This window comes from Cibotium barometz, chromosome 3 (genome assembly GCF_041138505.1).
Source record: "Cibotium barometz isolate CiBa-2024 chromosome 3, ASM4113850v1, whole genome shotgun sequence".
NCBI classification, from domain to species: Eukaryota; Viridiplantae; Streptophyta; class Polypodiopsida; order Cyatheales; family Cibotiaceae; genus Cibotium; species Cibotium barometz.
Window position 1 is genome coordinate 71275805 of NC_141048.1, and position 18720 is coordinate 71294524.

General features: G+C 40.7%; 1 protein-coding gene across 1 annotated transcript; it reads right to left on the reverse strand.

Moving 5' to 3' along the window:
* Positions 1-16275: 16275 nt before the first annotated feature.
* LOC147640503 (uncharacterized) lies at positions 16276-18432 on the reverse strand. The gene is made up of 2 exons (XM_086781338.1): positions 16586-18432; positions 16276-16497 (listed from the first exon to the last, which is right to left on the reverse strand). The coding sequence occupies exons 1-2, from the start codon at positions 18301-18303 to the stop codon at positions 16473-16475; spliced, it is 1743 nt and encodes a 580-aa protein (XP_086637464.1). The 5' UTR covers positions 18304-18432; the 3' UTR covers positions 16276-16472.
* Positions 18433-18720: the final 288 nt, after the last annotated feature.

The following is an 18720-nucleotide window of genomic DNA, read 5'->3' on the forward strand; positions in this document are numbered from 1 at the left end:
TTGATGACCACGACTGCTCCAGCTCCAGAGGACATTGCATACCGAGAGCAGGTTTGGGCTCACACCAGCAGATGTGTCACGCCAGAGATGAGACAGTCACTCAGTATGCCTTTTCCAGATGAGGAGTTGTTGGACGCCCTATGCTCCTTATCTAGAGAGAGTTGCCCAGGAGCAGATGGCCTGACAGTAGATTTCTTTCTGCGATTCTGGGAGATTTTGAGGGCTGGCCTACGCTGTGCTTACCAGGACATCATGGACAGTGGTCAGATGCCTACGAGCCTTACTGATGGGCTGATTTACTTGATTCCTAAGGAGGGTGGGGACAGAGAGGATGTACGTTGCTGGAGGCCGATCACCCTCCTTGGGACTGCTTAGAAAATCATGGCGAAAGCCATTAGTCTTTGAGTACAGCCGTTACTGGATTGCTTAGTGCATGCCACACAGACTGGATTTGTCAAAGGACGCAGCATCCTTGACAACATTTTCACATTTTGGGAGGTGGCAGCCTTGGCCAGATTGCGTGGGGATGACACAGCCATTCTCTTGTTGGATTTTGAGAAGGCCTATGATAGAGTGGAGTGGTCTTTTCTGGAAGGCACTATGGCACGTATGGGCTTTGAGGCATCTTGGATCAGAGGGGTGGCAGCTATGTACGGCACAGCCCATAGTCAGGTGCTTGCTTGTGGGGGAGTGGGCCCTAGTTTTACTTTCTTGATCTGTTCGACAGGGCTGCCCATTAGCACCTTTTCTCTTCTTGTTTTTTGCAGAGGCGATGAGCAGTTACCTAAGGGCGAGTGAAGTTGGTTTGGAAGGGGTAATGCTCCCGCTTAGCGGGGAGATGTTGTTAGATGCGGAGTTTGCTGATGACACAGTGATGTATTTGCGGGGCAATTGGGCCAATCTCCTGCGTTTCCAGCAAGCTCTTGAGGTTTTTTGTGCAGCATCGGGTGCCAATATCAATTGGCACAAATCATGTGGTTTTTGGGTGGGCCCATCGCCCCAGGTTTCTTGGCAGCCATGCAGTGAGTTTCGTTGGATTCCTGCGGGCACCGCAGTGCGTTACCTTGGCTGCCATGTGGGCATTGACATTTCACCGAAACAACAGATAGCTCCCCTGCTTCTGAGTATACGCAAAAAGTTGGTGTTTTGGAGCTCGGCTCGTCTTTCATTGGCAGGGAGAGCCGTGATTGTCAATCAGGTCTTACTGGCCACAATGTGGTATATTACCTCTTGCTGGGCATTTTCACGATCATGCATTGGACAGCTTCAGCGCTTGATCAGAAATTTTTTATGGTCAGGTCAGGATGGGCGGCCAGCCAGGGCCAAGGTGGCTTGGTCAGTGATTACACTACCCCTACATAAGGGAGGCCTGGGTATTATAGACCCCACTGCTCAGAGCCGGGCCTTGTTGGCCAAGTTGGTGGTTAGAGGTTTGATGCCCGGGGGAGAGCCTTGGAAGGAGCTCTTGACACAGCGCATTCATGATAGAGTCCCCAGCAGAGGGGGCCGTGGAGAGTGAGCCTTCGTTGGTTGTTTACAGAGATACGTCTGAGTGGTGGGAGTCGAAGGTTTGAGTACATAGTCTAATATATTAAAACTATTGTGAGGCATTTAGAAATAAAGATACAAAGTCACATTTAACCAAGATATTCACTCTCCGTTTTATCCTGCCTTATCACCATGAAAACTCATCAATAGGGCCATAGACATGGAGAGGTCATGGTTTATCTAGGTTGGGTTGTTTCAAATAACTAGCAATGCTAGAGACTTGAAAATCATTGGTATAGTAAAAGGAAACAGAGGAAGTGAAATCATCAAGGGCGTAGCACTAGACTCAAAATGATAATTAGAAAATGGAGCTCTAGATGTTATTGAGGGAGGGGTTACATGTTTGGTTGAATGAGAGCTAACAAGAGAGGAGCACTGTGATGCTTTTCTATAGAAAGGGCCCAAATAATTAGCCCTAGCAAAAAGACCGTCATAGAAACTTTGACTACAACCCACACCACAATATTTATGTGGTTAGACTAGAATTTATTTTCATGTGTGGGAACTAGATCTACCAATGCTACACAAATGGGTCCGGGTTCACAATGCATTGTTGGCACTCCAATGGTCATAATGATGTTAGCTTCCCCCTCTCATTAAGGAGCCAACAAAGAGAACTTTGTTCTCATCTTTACCTCTAACATCATCTGCATCTCATATCAAGTCATTAGTATTCATTTATGAATGTTCATTTGATTTCAAGTAGACCCCTATAAATGACTACTTGCGCATGAACAACTTTAGAGCCTACATTGTATGGGAGTGACACTAGATATTGTGAAAGTAAAAGGTGTAAGCTTTCTCCTTTTTATAGTTTGGTCAAAGATTTGTAAGGACAAAAGATAGCTTTCATGTACTTTTTGGAATCTAAATGTGATGTGCCCGGCCCCGCTTAGGGCCTGAGACAAAGCGTCTTGATAGTGCCACTAGGCCTTTCTTAGGAAAATACTCACGTGCCCTTGGTTCAAGGACATTGACGCTTTTTTCCCAATCTTTCATGGGCACAGCCGCCAATGCATTCCCCTACGATGAATGTTGTTACTTCTACGTTCCTAGTGTAGATCTTCCAAATGTGGAATGTACCCGACTTATTGGTGTTACCCATCCATGATAAGGCCAAGCAGCCCGATCCCCACTTTCCACCCCGTACTCACCCATCCTTTGTTTCCTAATTACTACCACACTGTTTAACATTCACAAACAAGTTCCTTTACTTTAAACCTTAAAACAATTTTCTTTAAAACAGTGTCTTAGAAAACAAACCAAGACAAGTGAAGGCAGTGGAAAGCATTGTCTAGACAGACAGTTCCTATTAGAATTCACCCCTTCACAACATTAATTTGTTCAACTTTCTGACCAGACCACCAAAGTGGTTCAAGACAATATTCTTTGGTGGCAATTCTAAACTCAATCCATCACACTAATGTGTAGCTTACCCTCCTGGTTCCTCTCCTAGTGATTCTTGATGAAGTGGATACTCTTAATCCCTTGACACACATACACAATAACACACAAAATTGAAAGGTAGAGTTAGAGAGAGAGAGAGAGAGAGAGAGAGAGAGAGAGAGAGAGAGAGAGAGAGAGAGAGATGGATAGACAAGACACACTTCTCCCTTCTTCATTCATTAAAGATCATACAAAGACCAACAATTACAAGGGGTGTATCCCCCATGCTACACACCCATTCTTCAAGAAGATTCTTCCAAGAAACTCCCCCCTCACCACTCCACTTTTGGTAATTGCCTCAATGGCCCCTTTAGGTGCTCAGGCTTTCTTGGCTTAGGGTCCCACAAGCCCTTCCTTATCACCACACACTTCAAGAAATCACAATGCTATAGGAGACCTTTAGTCAAGGCTAGAGGAGGAAACTGCTCACCATGGAGTGCTGTACGACCTCCTGGATGACCGTATTTAAATTCCCAATTGAAGGGGAGGAGAATTGGTATGAAAACCTTAGGAATTTCTTAATGGACTTTCGATTCCCACAACACTAGTCTAAGGACAAAATAAAGCAATTGGTACTTAAGAGCAGGGATTTTGTAATTATGGTAGGACACTTGTACAAGAGAGGCACTGACCAGGTGCTCTAGAGGTGTGTGCCATAGCATGCGAAGTTGCATGTAATGAAAGAAGAACATCAAGGAATCTCACAGGCTCATCAAGTAGGGGAAGTGACAAAGAGAAAAATTTTACAAGCTGGGCTTTGGTTGCCTACCATGGCAAAGGATTTACATTTCTTCACCAAGTAGTGTGATATATGTCAAAGAATAGGGATGCCTAATGATAAAGACAGAATGCCAATTTATCCTATTATGCCCTTGCAACCATTTATAAAGTGGGGGCTAGATTTTATAAGGCCAATCAAACCAAAAGCTTAGCAAATAGGATATGAATATATCATTGTGGCAAAAGACTATTTCACTAAGTGGCATGAGGCTAGAGCATTGAGAAGGAACACAACATAAGATGTGGCCAAGTTCCTCTACCAGCAAGTTATCACTAGGTTTGGGTGCCTAATAGATTTATTGAGTGATTAGGGAATGCATTCCTTGAATGATGTCATAAGGGAGATGACAAAAAGCACATGATAATTCACAGTGTACCACACCCAATGTAATGGGCAAGCTGAATTGACCAACAAAATTCTAATTAAGAAGATTAAGAAAATAGTGGAGGCTAACAAGAAGGATGGAGACCGGAAGCTAGACAATACTCTATTTGCCTTTCACACCTCCTACAAAGTGACTCCAGGAATGATCCCATTTAGGTTAGCATTTGGTTTGGAAGCAATGGTGCCAATAGAGTACATCATGCCTTCCCTAAGGTTGGTAGTGGAACATAATCTACTAATTGATGAATCTAGAGCACAAAGAATACAACACTTTCCACTTTGAAAGAGGAGAGGCAAGCAACTACCCTCTTGGCAAAAACTATACCAAAAAGGAGGAAAGCATGGGCTGGCATGGCAAGAATAAAATTTTTAAAGAAGGGGATCAAGTGCTGATATACAACTCTAAATTGGGCAAGCATCGAGGAAAACTCAAGATTTGATGGATTGGGCCATGCATAATACATCAAGAAGTGGAACTAGGAGCCTTCACATTAAAAATAATGGATGGGACAATGCTAGCACAGATAGTCAATAGGTGCAAAAGAAGCCCTACTTTGAAGCTAACCCACCTAGAGAAGAAATAGTCAAAGTAAATGTAATACGGTGTGTGGAATGACAAGGTCTTAGCTCTAAGAGACAAAAAACCTCTAGTGAAAGGCCAAGGAGACCAGAAGAGCAACACAAGAGTGGCCATAAGAGGCATCAATGCAAAAAGAGGAAAAGAACAAATGAAAATCACATAAGTGGTGGTTGTAGTGTTATGCATGCAGTTCAAGTCTAATGACATGACAACAAATGACCTCAAAGTAAGTAGCCGACGACTTCTCCTACTACTTGTTGCAGTAGAACCTTGCCTCCCAAGGGAAAGGGCAAGGCAATAGAGAGTAACAAAGTAGATGTCAAGAAATCTCACATAGGTATGGCCAAGGCCTTGGCACCATTTCCTCCTCTCGCTGTACCCAGCTTGCAAAAACAAGCAAACAATGGATGGGCCAACAAGACAGGTTTTCATGCTTTGGTGTCTTTGGATTGGGCGCACCTATCAAATCATAAGGGGGCTTATAGCCTCATCAAAGAATTTGTGGAAACAAACACTTTAGTACTCCTAGGTAAGCAACCCATATCAATCAATACTAATGTTGTAAGCCAAGCTTTGGGGCTCCCTAATGAGGGAGAAGCTAAGATTGGCAAGACATACACAGATACCAAGAAAAGGGTTAATGCACTAAATCAAGGATGTGATAGATCAGGACAAGAGGGCATAGTTCATTTTCTACCTACAAAGTTTAGCCCTCGTGGAAAAAGGAAAGGATATTTTTGCAAAAAACTATAATTGCTTGCGCATAGCAAAGAAGGGGGAGAAAATCAACTGGGCAGCAGAAAATCTGAGAAAAAGGGTAGCAACAACACTGTAACCATGAGGAAAAACCATTGTACCTGCCCACCTGAAGGCTTTGGGACAAGTGGCACAAGACAACCCAAAAGATCAAAGACAAAGCACTGTAGAGGGGTCAAAAAAAGTAGGAGAATCATCTAAGAGACTAAAAGAGACCATGAACAGGCAAGGCAAACTAAGCGTATATGGGGAGAGACAAGAAGAGGAACAAAAAGAAACCCTCATCATGAGACTACCAAATTGTACAGGAAAAAGAGGAAGCTTAACAAGCATGAAGACCCACAACAACAATAGTAGCAAACCCAATAGTAGCAACAGCAAGAAACTCAAGGGCAATAATGCCACAAGACACAAGAATAATAGCAGCAACAAGAAAGCCACCGAACCATTGAAGAAACCCACAAGGAAAACACACAACAAGGAATGTTGTGCTGTCACATCGCATAAGTGACACAAAGTGAGAAAGAGGAGGCACACTAGGGGAAGTTTGAGGTCATTTTTTTGCCCCCTAAGGAAGTTTGACCAAAAGATTCTTTCAAAAATTGGGCATGCGATAAAATTTTCACAAGTGATCTCAAAATTTGTCGGACCTTGCATTTCCTAAGACCAAGAGAAATAACCAACCTATAAAAAAAAACAAATCACTAGTGTAACTTGGTCTCAAGACCAAGCTATAACCTAGAGAGTGATCGTGGTCCTAATATCAAAAAACATGACCAAGCTTCAAGGAAAAAAAAAACTTCTTGTAGCTTGGTCCAGAGACCAAGCTATAACCAATGAGTGAGATCCAAAGATCAAGCCATATTTGTGTAGAGGTGCACCTTGGTCCTAGGAGCATGTTATACTCAATGAGTTTGTTACTAGGACCAAGCCATGAGGAAAACTAGATATAGAATCATACTATGAGGAAAACAAAACAATAGTGTAGCTTGGTCATAAGAACAAGATATATCCAGCAAGCTAGATTGGAGTATACATATATATATATATGTATATATATTTATATACATATACATACACCCCGATTGTAAGATTCCTCCCCCAACCCCTTTTTGATGTCTAGTATATTCTCCTGTAATCAATTCCTTTTCTGAAATATTAAAGACCTTGTTTCTAACTGTTTTAGCCTAGAGAGAGAAAATTATTCTAGAGAGAGAATATTCAGATTATGAATATTTTTAGATAGAAAAATAACTCATCTTATTAAAATAAGTTCCCCTGAAGCAGAAATTCAAAAAGAATTTTCCAATGTGCAATTGGAATTAATTGAAAATAGGTATAAAGAACCTTAGTCTAAGGGTCTAGATTTTCAGAAATCTTTAGACTATGGTCCAATTAAGGTTCCTATGGGCCAATAGCATCAAAACATGTGTAGGGAGGAGATAAATCCAAATTGTAAAAGAAGATACCCAAAAATGAGTAAATGCTCACATAAGATGAAGAGTTGAAAATGTACAAGGTTTATTAGTAAATAAACACATATGTAAGGAAGGGGAGTTCTTTAAAGGAGGTGCATATTTCACATAAGATGAAGAGTTGAAAATGTACAAGGTTTATTAATAAAAAAATATGAGCAATATTAAAAATATGAGATATTTTGGGAATAATGATTTTATTATGACACATATGTAAGGAAGGGGAGTCCCTTAAATGCTCACATAAGATGAAGAGTTGAAAATGTACAAGGCTTATTAGTAAAAAACTATGAGCAATATTAAAATGATTCCATTATGACACATATGTAAAGAAGGGGAATTCTTTAAAGGAGGTGCATATTTCACATGCTTGAATAAATTTTAAACTCGTAAAAATTGAGATATTTTATCTCTCCTCTCTCCTCATTCAAGTCTAGTTCCAAAAAGTTAGCTTAACTGACCTAAAAATGGTCAAAAAGTGACCAAACTGACTTGGAAAATTCTAGAATCAGTTTGTTTGGTTAGGAGCTCAAATTTTCCTATAAATAGAAGCCTTCCCTTGTTGAAAAAAATATAGTGTCTTATGCTTTGTTACTCTACTCCACCTAAGCCAAATTAGATAGTGTCTTATGCTTGTTACTCTACTCCACCTAAGCCAAATTAGATAGAGTCTTATGCTTTGTTACTCTACTCCACCTAAGCCAAATTAGATAGAGTCTTATGCTTGTTACTCTACTCCACCTAAGCCAAAATATAGAGTGTCTTATGCATTGTTACTCTACTCTACCTAAGCCAAGAGTTGTGAATTCTTTAATAATTCACTAGTTTTTGATACTTCTCTCTTTCTTCAATCCCCATTGGTGGCTCCATCAACATACTAAACCAATTGATTGGTTGGGGGCCTCTACCGTGAATAAAGAATCAAGCAAATCATAAGGTAAGTATATTGAATTTTGATCTTTCTATAATTTCTCAATGATTCTCTCTTCTCAACCCCTCTCAAGCTTGAGAAGTTTAATCGGTATGGTTTTTTAAATGCTATTGAAGTTAATTGGTGAATAGTAGTGAAGAGTTACATAATTTAATAAATGCTATAGAAGTTAAATTCCATTTATGTTTAAATTCTAATGGTTTTTATGTAATTTCTCTCTCTCACTCAAGAAATGGTCATACTCATGAACCATTCTCAATCCAAATGAAGCTTTTCATAAAGCCTTTCCTTAATCCAAGATTAAGCTATGCTTGAGGCCAAATTAATGGCTTTTTGCTATGCTTTTAGTTTATGCACATTGATGATTCAATCCATTATGGATTGATGACCCAATTAGAGACCATTCTAATTGTTTTCTTAATGATCCAATTAGAGACCATTATGGATTGATGATCCAATTAGAGACCATTCTAATTGTTTTCTTAATGATCCAATTAGAGACCATTATGGATTGATGATCCAATTAGAGACCATTCTAATTGTTTTCTTAATGATCTAATTAGAGACCATTATGGATTGATGATCCAATTAGAGACCATTCTAATTATTTCTTTAATAATGAGCTTTATCCCTTAGAAAAAAAATTGAGATTTATCAGTCATAGTAGCGGAGCTATGGCAAAATTTTTATAGAAATTACGCATAAAATAAATTCATTCAAAGCATAAAAAGAGGACTTCCTACCATATTCTAGGAACTATCATCCTAGATTAATTAAAAGAATTTTATTATGCATGGAGATGTGGATGTTGCATGTAGATGTAGATGTATGGATGTGAGTGTGAATGTGGAGGTAGATGTATGCATGGGATGTGGATGTATGCATGTAGAAATAGATGTGTAGATGAGGATGTAAATGGAGATGTGGATGGATGCATGTAGATGTAGATGTATAGATGTAGATATGAATGGAGATGTGGATGTATACATGTAGATGTAGATGTATAGATGTAGATGTGGATGTGGAGGTAGATGGATGCATGTAGATGTAGATGTATAGATGTAGATATGAATGGAGATGTGGATGTATACATGTAGATGTAGATGTATAGATGTAGATGTGGATGTGGAGGTAGATGGATGCATGTAGATGTAGATGTATAGATGTAGATGGGAATGGAGATATGGATGTATGCATGTAGATGTAGATGTATAGATGTAGATATGGATGTGGAGGTGGATGGATGCATGTAGATGTAGATGTATAGATGTAGATGTGAATGGAGATGTGGATGTATGCATGTAGATGTAGATGTATGGAGGTGAATGTGAATGTGGATGTGGATGTATGCATAGAGATGTAGATGTATGCATGTAGATGTGAATGTACGCATATAGATGTGGATGTATGGATGTGAATATACGATATGCGATGTGAGGGAATCTGAAGTGATGAGATAGAAATGATGTGATGGGATGAGTATACATATAAATGGAATATGGAATAAGTAATGTAGATTGATGAGGGATAATGTGGAAAAATGAAAGTTAAAATAGAAATTGTGTTGTAAACTGTTGTAAATACTGTTTGTAAATGCTGTTTGTAAATGATTGTTTTATGTCAAGAATGCTGGGGGGAGCATTTTGACCGTCTTGTGATTAAAGTCGTGATGGTAAAGTTGCAACTGCTGACGGGGAGTCAATGAAGGACGTCTCGCGTAGCAAGGTCGGCCGAGGTCTTGACCAGCCTCGGTGCGATTAAAATGGTGAGCTTCCGGTACGGTGGATGAGGGGCCAAGGAAGCGGCCTATGCGTGAAGCGCTAGGTTACCTGCGAAGGATCCTAGAGGGTGCTGACCATACGGTGCTCGGGCTCTGGGTTGCCTAGGATACCCACGCGTGCGTCGAGGAAGATATTGGAACAGAGTTGGAGTTGTTTTCTGAAATCGAGCATGGATCTGGTTGATTGACCTTGCTGGTCTTCAATGGATGAGTCCATGGCTCCTTATATGGATCTGTTGGTTGATCTTGCTGATCTTCAACGAGAGTCCATCTTGTTAAGTGATTATATTGCCAAGTATTATGGGCTAGGAACTATCGAAACGGCTCCTGAGCGTTCTAGTTGCCAATGATGCCATAGATACTCTGATGAAGGAATGATGGGAAATTAAGAATCAATTGGATAAATTGGAAGATGGTGATCAATGATACTATGGTTTTATTAAAGGATTGTTTTAAACTGGTTGAATCTGGTTGAAAAAGGCAATTTCATATTGGGTGTGTGAGTGGTGTGACTAGTTTTATTTTGCATGAACATCCGGCTAGGGGGCCTTGGAACTCTTTTCCTTGGTACCCGGGACAAAACCTAACCAAATTTTTAATTGGATCCCATCACTACAGTGGTTGGGCGGTTGGCTAACCCATGGGATTGGATGGGGTTAGGCTGGACTGATGGATCCGTAAACCGAGACTCAAACTTTTGTTTTTACGATAGAAAAAAAAAAAAAAATAAATCCCGGACAGTAACTGTTCTATGGATAGGAATCAACGGCTGTGCCTCTTGAATGGGGAAAAAAGCGTTGATCCCAATGATCCAAGTGCAAGTTTCTTCCTTGAACTGACTAAGTATCTTATAGATGTAATCGGATCATCTCGATCAGAAATGATCTTGACTACGTTAGAGTAAAAAGTTATCCTGGTGGAATCGCCCATGCTTTCCGGTAAAGGAAGTTTTTCCGGGTTCGGTATTGGAACAACCGACGGATTAGTCTCTTATCCGGATATCCGTGGGCGAGGCCCCGAGTGTGGGACCCCTGTCCCGCGCGAGAAGCCTACTTCCGCTGCCAGTACCCCGAATCCGTTGCTCGGTGGGAACAGGGATCTTACAGTTGGTATCAGAGCCTTTGGTTAATAAAGATCAACCGAGAAGACAAATATGTCAAAAATTTATCAAGAAACACAAAAAGGTTATAATTGTGTGATATAATTCATACAATTTGATATTCAAACTGAAACTCGTAATTTTGGTAATTGGGTCTTCAAATGGAAGTACCGCAATTATATAGAATCCCTGACTTGCTTGAGGCCTAGACATGATAGTATTTACCTTATAATTCCAAGGACCGTGACTACCCGTATATACCGAGAGTATACTGCAGCTCTTTACTGACAGTATATACGAGTAAATCTAAGACTTGAAATTATAAGCGTTAATGCTATCTAGATGATGATTTCGAATGTGATTGATATGATTTTTAATTCTGTTTGAAAATGAATGAATTGATTTGGATTCTGATTGAAAATGCTGATTGAAAAATGTTGATTTTTAAAAATTAGTTGAAATATAATGAATCCACAATGAGGGGGAATGGGACGAGTCCCTGTGATGATATTCATAACTAGAATGATGATAATGAATTCAGCAAATCACTATGAGGTTAGTGGGTTGTGCTGTTAGATTGCTACTGTTAATACTTGACCGGTAGATCAAGTTAAGGGATGTCAAATTGAGAACTTGCTTGACTGAAATTTCCGTGGAGGAATGTTCCGAAGGAAACTTTTCGATCTAATGGACCATTATCGTGTTAAAGTTATGAACGATATGATCTGAATGAATTGTTATTTAATGATGAGTTCTATATAAGGGATAATTATCCCAGTGTTCTGTTGGGTTGACCAGAATATAAGCAACCCCAGAATAAAAATTGGATCTTAAGAAAAAGAGTTATCCTCTACCTTGCGAGATGAGGACATCTCGCACTTTTTAAGTGGGGTAGAATGTAAGATTCCTCCCCAGCCTTCGAGGTATACAGGAGTAAGAATCTCCCTTCTGATCTCATAATTATTTCCTCTCTAAAATAAAAGAAAGTTTCTGTTTTAAAAAAGGAAGACCCTTTCCCTAGAATACTTCTCAGGAGTCCCACCTGTTTTAAGGATTTAGAACAATGAGTTCAGAAGTGAGAATCGGTGTTTTGGATACCAAGGTTTTGGCTTTCATTCGAGTACGGCCCAAAAGAAGTTCTTTATCTCTTGGGGAGTATAAGAAGTTATCCCCCAGATATTGTGATCCTTATATCTGAATTCAATGAAAGTAGGTGACTTAGCCTACAAGTTTCTTTTATCTCCTCATCTCAAAATTCTTAATGCCTTCTATAGAAAAATGTGTCAAACTCAAATCATGGAAAGACGGAAAAACTTCAGTGGCAAGTTACCGATGGCTTCTAGGTTACGCTAGCTCTTTCCTTTATATAAGTCGTAACTTTTACTTGTCGCTCACAGTAATCTTACTCCCATCAATCTCCTTTCTTTCTTAATCTCCTTCATGGCTTGGCAACAAGAACTAGTTTTATCCATGATGATTTCTCACCTTCAAGACGCAAGAGAGTCTGTGAAGAAAGACTTTATAGAACAGTATGAGCGCTCACTTTTTCCTCACCTAGGAACTTCTGTAGCGCAGACCAAATGGCGGACCTATCAAAACATAACTAGGGTAACACCCTGGGGTCAGCAGCACTTTCGTAACAATGTCCGCTTGGCCATGGTTATTGAAGCTTTGGGTTTGGGTCCCCGATACTACTGCGTCATGAGATCAAGGCATCTTGGGTTTTCTGAGCGGGTCTTCTTACTGGCGTGTTTTCTTCCTCATGAGAAGATATGCCTTTACCCCGTTTTTGGCTTGCCTCTCAGAGGTCCTTTTGTTAGATCACCTCATACCACTGAGATAGGTGCGGCAATAACCAGCAGAATCATTCCCATAGATGAGTTACCCTATACTTGTGCAGCTTGTGAGGACTGCTTTTGTGACCATATGATGGACGGGCTTATGGAAGTGTAAAGAGTTTCTCTATCTTTACTGTATAAGTTCCGAGAATGAATAAAGTTTAAATCTTGTTATTATTTTGAATCTTGCTCTCTTTAAGACCTTCTTGGTGGTTAATCGTGATTAAAATTTTTCTCTAAGTCTCATATTCGTGCATCTTGCGAAATTATTCCAAGTTGCGAGATGAGGACATCTCGCGTTTTTTAAGTGGGGTAGAATGTAAGATTCCTCCCCCAACCCCTTTTTGATGTCTAGTATATTCTCCTGTAATCAATTCCTTTTCTGAAATATTAAAGACCTTGTTTCTAACTGTTTTAGCCTAGAGAGAGAAAATTATTCTAGAGAGAGAATATTCAGATTATGAATATTTTTAGATAGAAAAATAACTCATCTTATTAAAATAAGTTCCCCTGAAGCAGAAATTCAAAAAGAATTTTCCAATGTGCAATTGGAATTAATTGAAAATAGGTATAAAGAACCTTAGTCTAAGGGTCTAGATTTTCAGAAATCTTTAGACTATGGTCCAATTAAGGTTCCTATGGGCCAATAGCATCAAAACATGTGTAGGGAGGAGATAAATCCAAATTGTAAAAGAAGATACCCAAAAATGAGTAAATGCTCACATAAGATGAAGAGTTGAAAATGTACAAGGTTTATTAGTAAATAAACACATATGTAAGGAAGGGGAGTTCTTTAAAGGAGGTGCATATTTCACATAAGATGAAGAGTTGAAAATGTACAAGGTTTATTAATAAAAAAATATGAGCAATATTAAAAATATGAGATATTTTGGGAATAATGATTTTATTATGACACATATGTAAGGAAGGGGAGTCCCTTAAATGCTCACATAAGATGAAGAGTTGAAAATGTACAAGGCTTATTAGTAAAAAACTATGAGCAATATTAAAATGATTCCATTATGACACATATGTAAAGAAGGGGAATTCTTTAAAGGAGGTGCATATTTCACATGCTTGAATAAATTTTAAACTCGTAAAAATTGAGATATTTTATCTCTCCTCTCTCCTCATTCAAGTCTAGTTCCAAAAAGTTAGCTTAACTGACCTAAAAATGGTCAAAAAGTGACCAAACTGACTTGGAAAATTCTAGAATCAGTTTGTTTGGTTAGGAGCTCAAATTTTCCTATAAATAGAAGCCTTCCCTTGTTGAAAAAAATATAGTGTCTTATGCTTTGTTACTCTACTCCACCTAAGCCAAATTAGATAGTGTCTTATGCTTGTTACTCTACTCCACCTAAGCCAAATTAGATAGAGTCTTATGCTTTGTTACTCTACTCCACCTAAGCCAAATTAGATAGAGTCTTATGCTTGTTACTCTACTCCACCTAAGCCAAAATATAGAGTGTCTTATGCATTGTTACTCTACTCTACCTAAGCCAAGAGTTGTGAATTCTTTAATAATTCACTAGTTTTTGATACTTCTCTCTTTCTTCAATCCCCATTGGTGGCTCCATCAACATACTAAACCAATTGATTGGTTGGGGGCCTCTACCGTGAATAAAGAATCAAGCAAATCATAAGGTAAGTATATTGAATTTTGATCTTTCTATAATTTCTCAATGATTCTCTCTTCTCAACCCCTCTCAAGCTTGAGAAGTTTAATTGGTATGGTTTTTTAAATGCTATTGAAGTTAATTGGTGAATAGTAGTGAAGAGTTACATAATTTAATAAATGCTACATTTTCTTGAAGATGAGAAGGAAAACCAAGAGTGGATGCATGTCCTCCCAACCATATGACACATGTACCATAGAACCAAAGGCGACTTTCTATGATGGGGACAGCTATGATGTCATCCCCATCTGTGTGGTGACCCCGATCTTGGAGGAAGAGTTGCTCAAATTGAAGATCACTACAGATACATGGAAAAAAACACAAGTGAATGAAAAATGAACAATGAGTGTGACCATGATGGGTACATGACGGCGGAGGATAATCTAGTAACAATCGGTGGTCACTATAATGGGCTCATAACGGCTCAGCGCATTCTTCAAGATGGTTTATGCTCGCTATATTTATTCAGGGATGCTGTGATACATGTAAAATTTTGCGACATTCGCCAGAGGCATGCAACCAAACCCACCAACCAAGCTAACATGGCTCTGCAAGTCTCGTTGGCATGGCTGCCATTTGAGAAATAGGGTATAAATTTCATAGGCACGATCAATCCTGTAGGAAGCTACTAAAGATTGCAGCTCATCCACCGTGGAAAAGTTTCCCTATGAAAATACCTTGTGCAGGTTTGGCTCTCCACTTGAAGTTACTAGCTTCAAGGCACTCATTATGTCAATAAGCTTCTGCCTAACATTTTCTACAGGTCCAAGATCTTCCACCGAAAGTCTTGTTCTTACTACCCCATAGCAAATAGCCAAGCAGAGAGTAAAAATAAGGTACTGATCTCTCTGCTCCGCTAACTTGTCATCAGCATCCCTCCTCATGGGGGCCACAGGCTATTTTGGGTGCTACTTGGGCATACAAAACCGCATTCAAGGCCACAACTCATCGCTCGCCGTTTCAATGAATATTTGGCCTAGAGGCAATAGCACCAATGGAGTTCCAATACCAGTCAACTTGCTCAGGGTAGACTCCGCCATGGCAAGAACTCAGGCAAATGCAACACGTCTCCCTGAGCTCAAAGAAGAGCGCCCATTGGCAGCAAAAGCGTTACTGAGTAGAGCATCAAAGAAGAACATCTTGGCATAATAGATATTTGAAGACTTGCACATTTGGCAAGGGCTATTTGGTGCTTCTTTTTGAGGCTAAATCTGTCAAGAAAGCACAGAAGCTGCTTTTGGTGTGTTAAGGACCTTTCGTAACTGATGAAATCTTGCCACAAGGTGTTGTACAGCTCAGAACGTTGTAAAAAATTACCATGGGTCATGCCTGAAACCTTATCTTGTCACTGCAGAGCACTACAATTCGCCCCTTCAAGATTGGCTTGTAACAGGCCAAATACACTAGACAGTGAATGTGTCGAGAAAAGGCTGCCCCATGGGAATATTTGAGGCACCAAGACATGTACACAAGAGATGGCACGTAAGTTATAGGCTGCCTTAACTATCTAGCACGAGGCATTCTTCTGTAAAACAAAAGATAACTTCCTTCTAAGTTGGTATATCTTATCACTACGATTTCTCTCTATTTTTATATAGTATCTACCTCACACACAATGTGTGTGTGTGTGTGTGAGAGAGAGAGAGAGAGAGAGAGAGAGAAGACTAGACATTCAAAGAAACAGACCATGATCATCATCATGGGGCCCGAACAAAGAGCAATGCCGTGTGTCGGGCCCATTGTCGCCATGATCATCATGACCCGTAATTAAGAGCAATAACAGCAAACCCCTACATTCTACCAGGCAAGAGAAAGCCGCCCACTTGCAAAAATAAGGTTTAGCACCACAAACCCAACTGGAGATCTATTTGCTACAGCCAGCAATAGATCCTCTGGGCATCCACCAGGAGCAATGCGCACGTGAATCGTAAGCTCCTACAGACAAGGTTTAGTCACAAGACACCAAAATGTAAAAAACCAGTGAGAACCTGCATAGAGTTGGATAGATACCATGTATCTCAATCCCACAGAGGCAAATATACATTGTTTTTCGTAACCAATAGCTACCTACACTAGCACCAAACACCTTAGGCACTACATGCACAGGCACCTGCTATCGTTATGCGTCCACTGCCGGAGAGATACCATCCCCCGCTAGGCTGTCGGCCTCATCTTCAATCAAGACAATTGTCTCCCCGGACCTCTGTTGAACATCAAACAACACATTATCAATACACAAACATATCAACACTTCTTAGATGTCAAAAAATGTCACTTCGTAAATACTCAACCCGGATGAGCTTGTTGACCATAGTTGTTCTCCCATGCTGCCCTCATCACTGCCTTCCTTGGAGCCATCTTCCTTGGAGCCTTCCGATGTGGAATCCGTCTTGGCTGGTGAACTCTCATCCCTAGGCAGTGGCACTCCTATACAATGTGGCACAAAATCTCCAGAGTGATCAGTCTCGATAATCTGCAGGTGTGCAAGTGTCTCTACCACATTGGAGGCAGTCGGCCTCTTGTAAGGATCTGAATGCAGCATGTCTCTTATCAATGTCTTCATCTTAATCCAACTCTCATTGCTCGAGGGCAGGTATACCAACACACTCTCCTCCTTCCCACAAATATGTTTCCACCCTTTGGTCTTGTAGGGTTTCAGCTTTCTCAGGCTTACTCCATTCAAGAGGTAGAGCAAATCAAGGTATATGGTTCCCATGGAGAAGATGTCTGCCGAACGTCCCCTACAACATTCTTGAGACTCGAAAAGGGGTGTTCCAACTTGCGCCGCAGACTTTGACAGCTTCTTGAAGTGCTTGGCGAGACCAAAATCAAGCCACACGGGGTATACGTCTAACTTCTGGGCTGAATCCTGTAAACTATTCACAAATATCCCCACATTTGAAGGTTTCACATCACGATGCTTGACGCAATTGGCATGAAGCGTTGCCAAGCCCCGAGCCATGCAAAGCATCCAATCCAAAATCATGTATCCAGCTATCTTCCGCTCCTTGGCTTCTTTCCACCACCTAAACTTGCAAGGCGCTGCGAGAAATTCTCCCAGATCTGTATCCACAAAAGGGTAGAGAATAAAATACATATCATTGCCCTGTTCGTATGACGCCCTCAAGCTAAGAAGATGCGGATCTTTTGGGAGACGTTGAAGCATCTCTAGCTCACGGCTGGCAGCCTCTTGTTCGTCCGCACCAACAAATCTTAGCTTCTTGCGGGCAAAGCTCACTTCACCCTCCTTCACCTCGTGCACGGTCCCAAAAGCCCCGCGTCGCATCCTGCTGCCCCTGACATCACAAAAGGGCACACTTTCATAAATCTTGAGGATGCGATGCTCCTTTTCGTCGAAGAACACGGCACAATACCGACTCTGTGCCTCATAAAGATCGTGTTGGAAGACCGCTGTCAAACCAGGGACCTTAGCAAGTTGCTCAGGAGAGTACGGGAGCCTACTGTCACATAACCCGGCTTTAGCTAATGCGAAGATGACCTCCCTGGGAAAGAAATCCGGCATACTATCAATTATCTTCCAAGTGATGCCCATGACCTTAGAAATAAAGTGACCCACTGTCATAGTAGATCTAGTGGTAATCTTCAGGTCTAAAAGTGGCATCTGCACAGCCTCTGGGCCAAACCTGGCAATCAACTCCTCCATTAGTTCGTCTGGATGCAGTTGCATGCGCTTCTTCGGCTCACTTTCTTCTGCGACATCAGGACCACTTCCTTTGAGGCGGAAGACTAAGTGAACAGTGCAGGATTTGTGGATGCCATAATAGCTCAATCTCCTCATAGAGTCCAACTGTCTGCCTGCAAAGATGAGCCTTTGCTCCTGAGGAAGAATGCCCAAGCGAGCATGGATAAGTGCCTGTAAGGAGAACACCTTTTCTCTCACGCCCAAAGTGACAGCTATGCTTTGGCCATGCTTCACGAAGATCTGCATCGTGCCATCCTCGGCAACCAACATGCTGCTCTTCTCCTTCTTAGGACGTAGGTCCTCCATAAACCTCCTCCTACGTACGCTTGTTCTGCAAAAGCGAGGCGTAACCCTCGGCTCTAACTGGCACGGAGGTGCGAATGTTTTTAATAAAAAACAGCCTAGCCAAAAGTGGAATTTGTTAAATAAAAAAACGGCCTGCCGATAAGTTCAAGTTCTCTTGCTGTGCAAGTTTTTGCCGCCCTTCAACTGGTGTCCTTTGCTGTTTTTGCGCCTTTAGGTATGTTACACCTCAATTGCAAAAGCTCATAATGTTGAAGGCTTTAGGGAAAGATAAGGCAAAAGGACCCTCTTTCCTATAAAAAGGCATGAACTACGCCTCTTTTCTATTGTAATTACTACTTTGTACATTGCGACAACATCATGACCTTTTGCAAGCTAGGCGTAGCATACCTAATTAGGTGCAGTGGGATTTTGTTATAT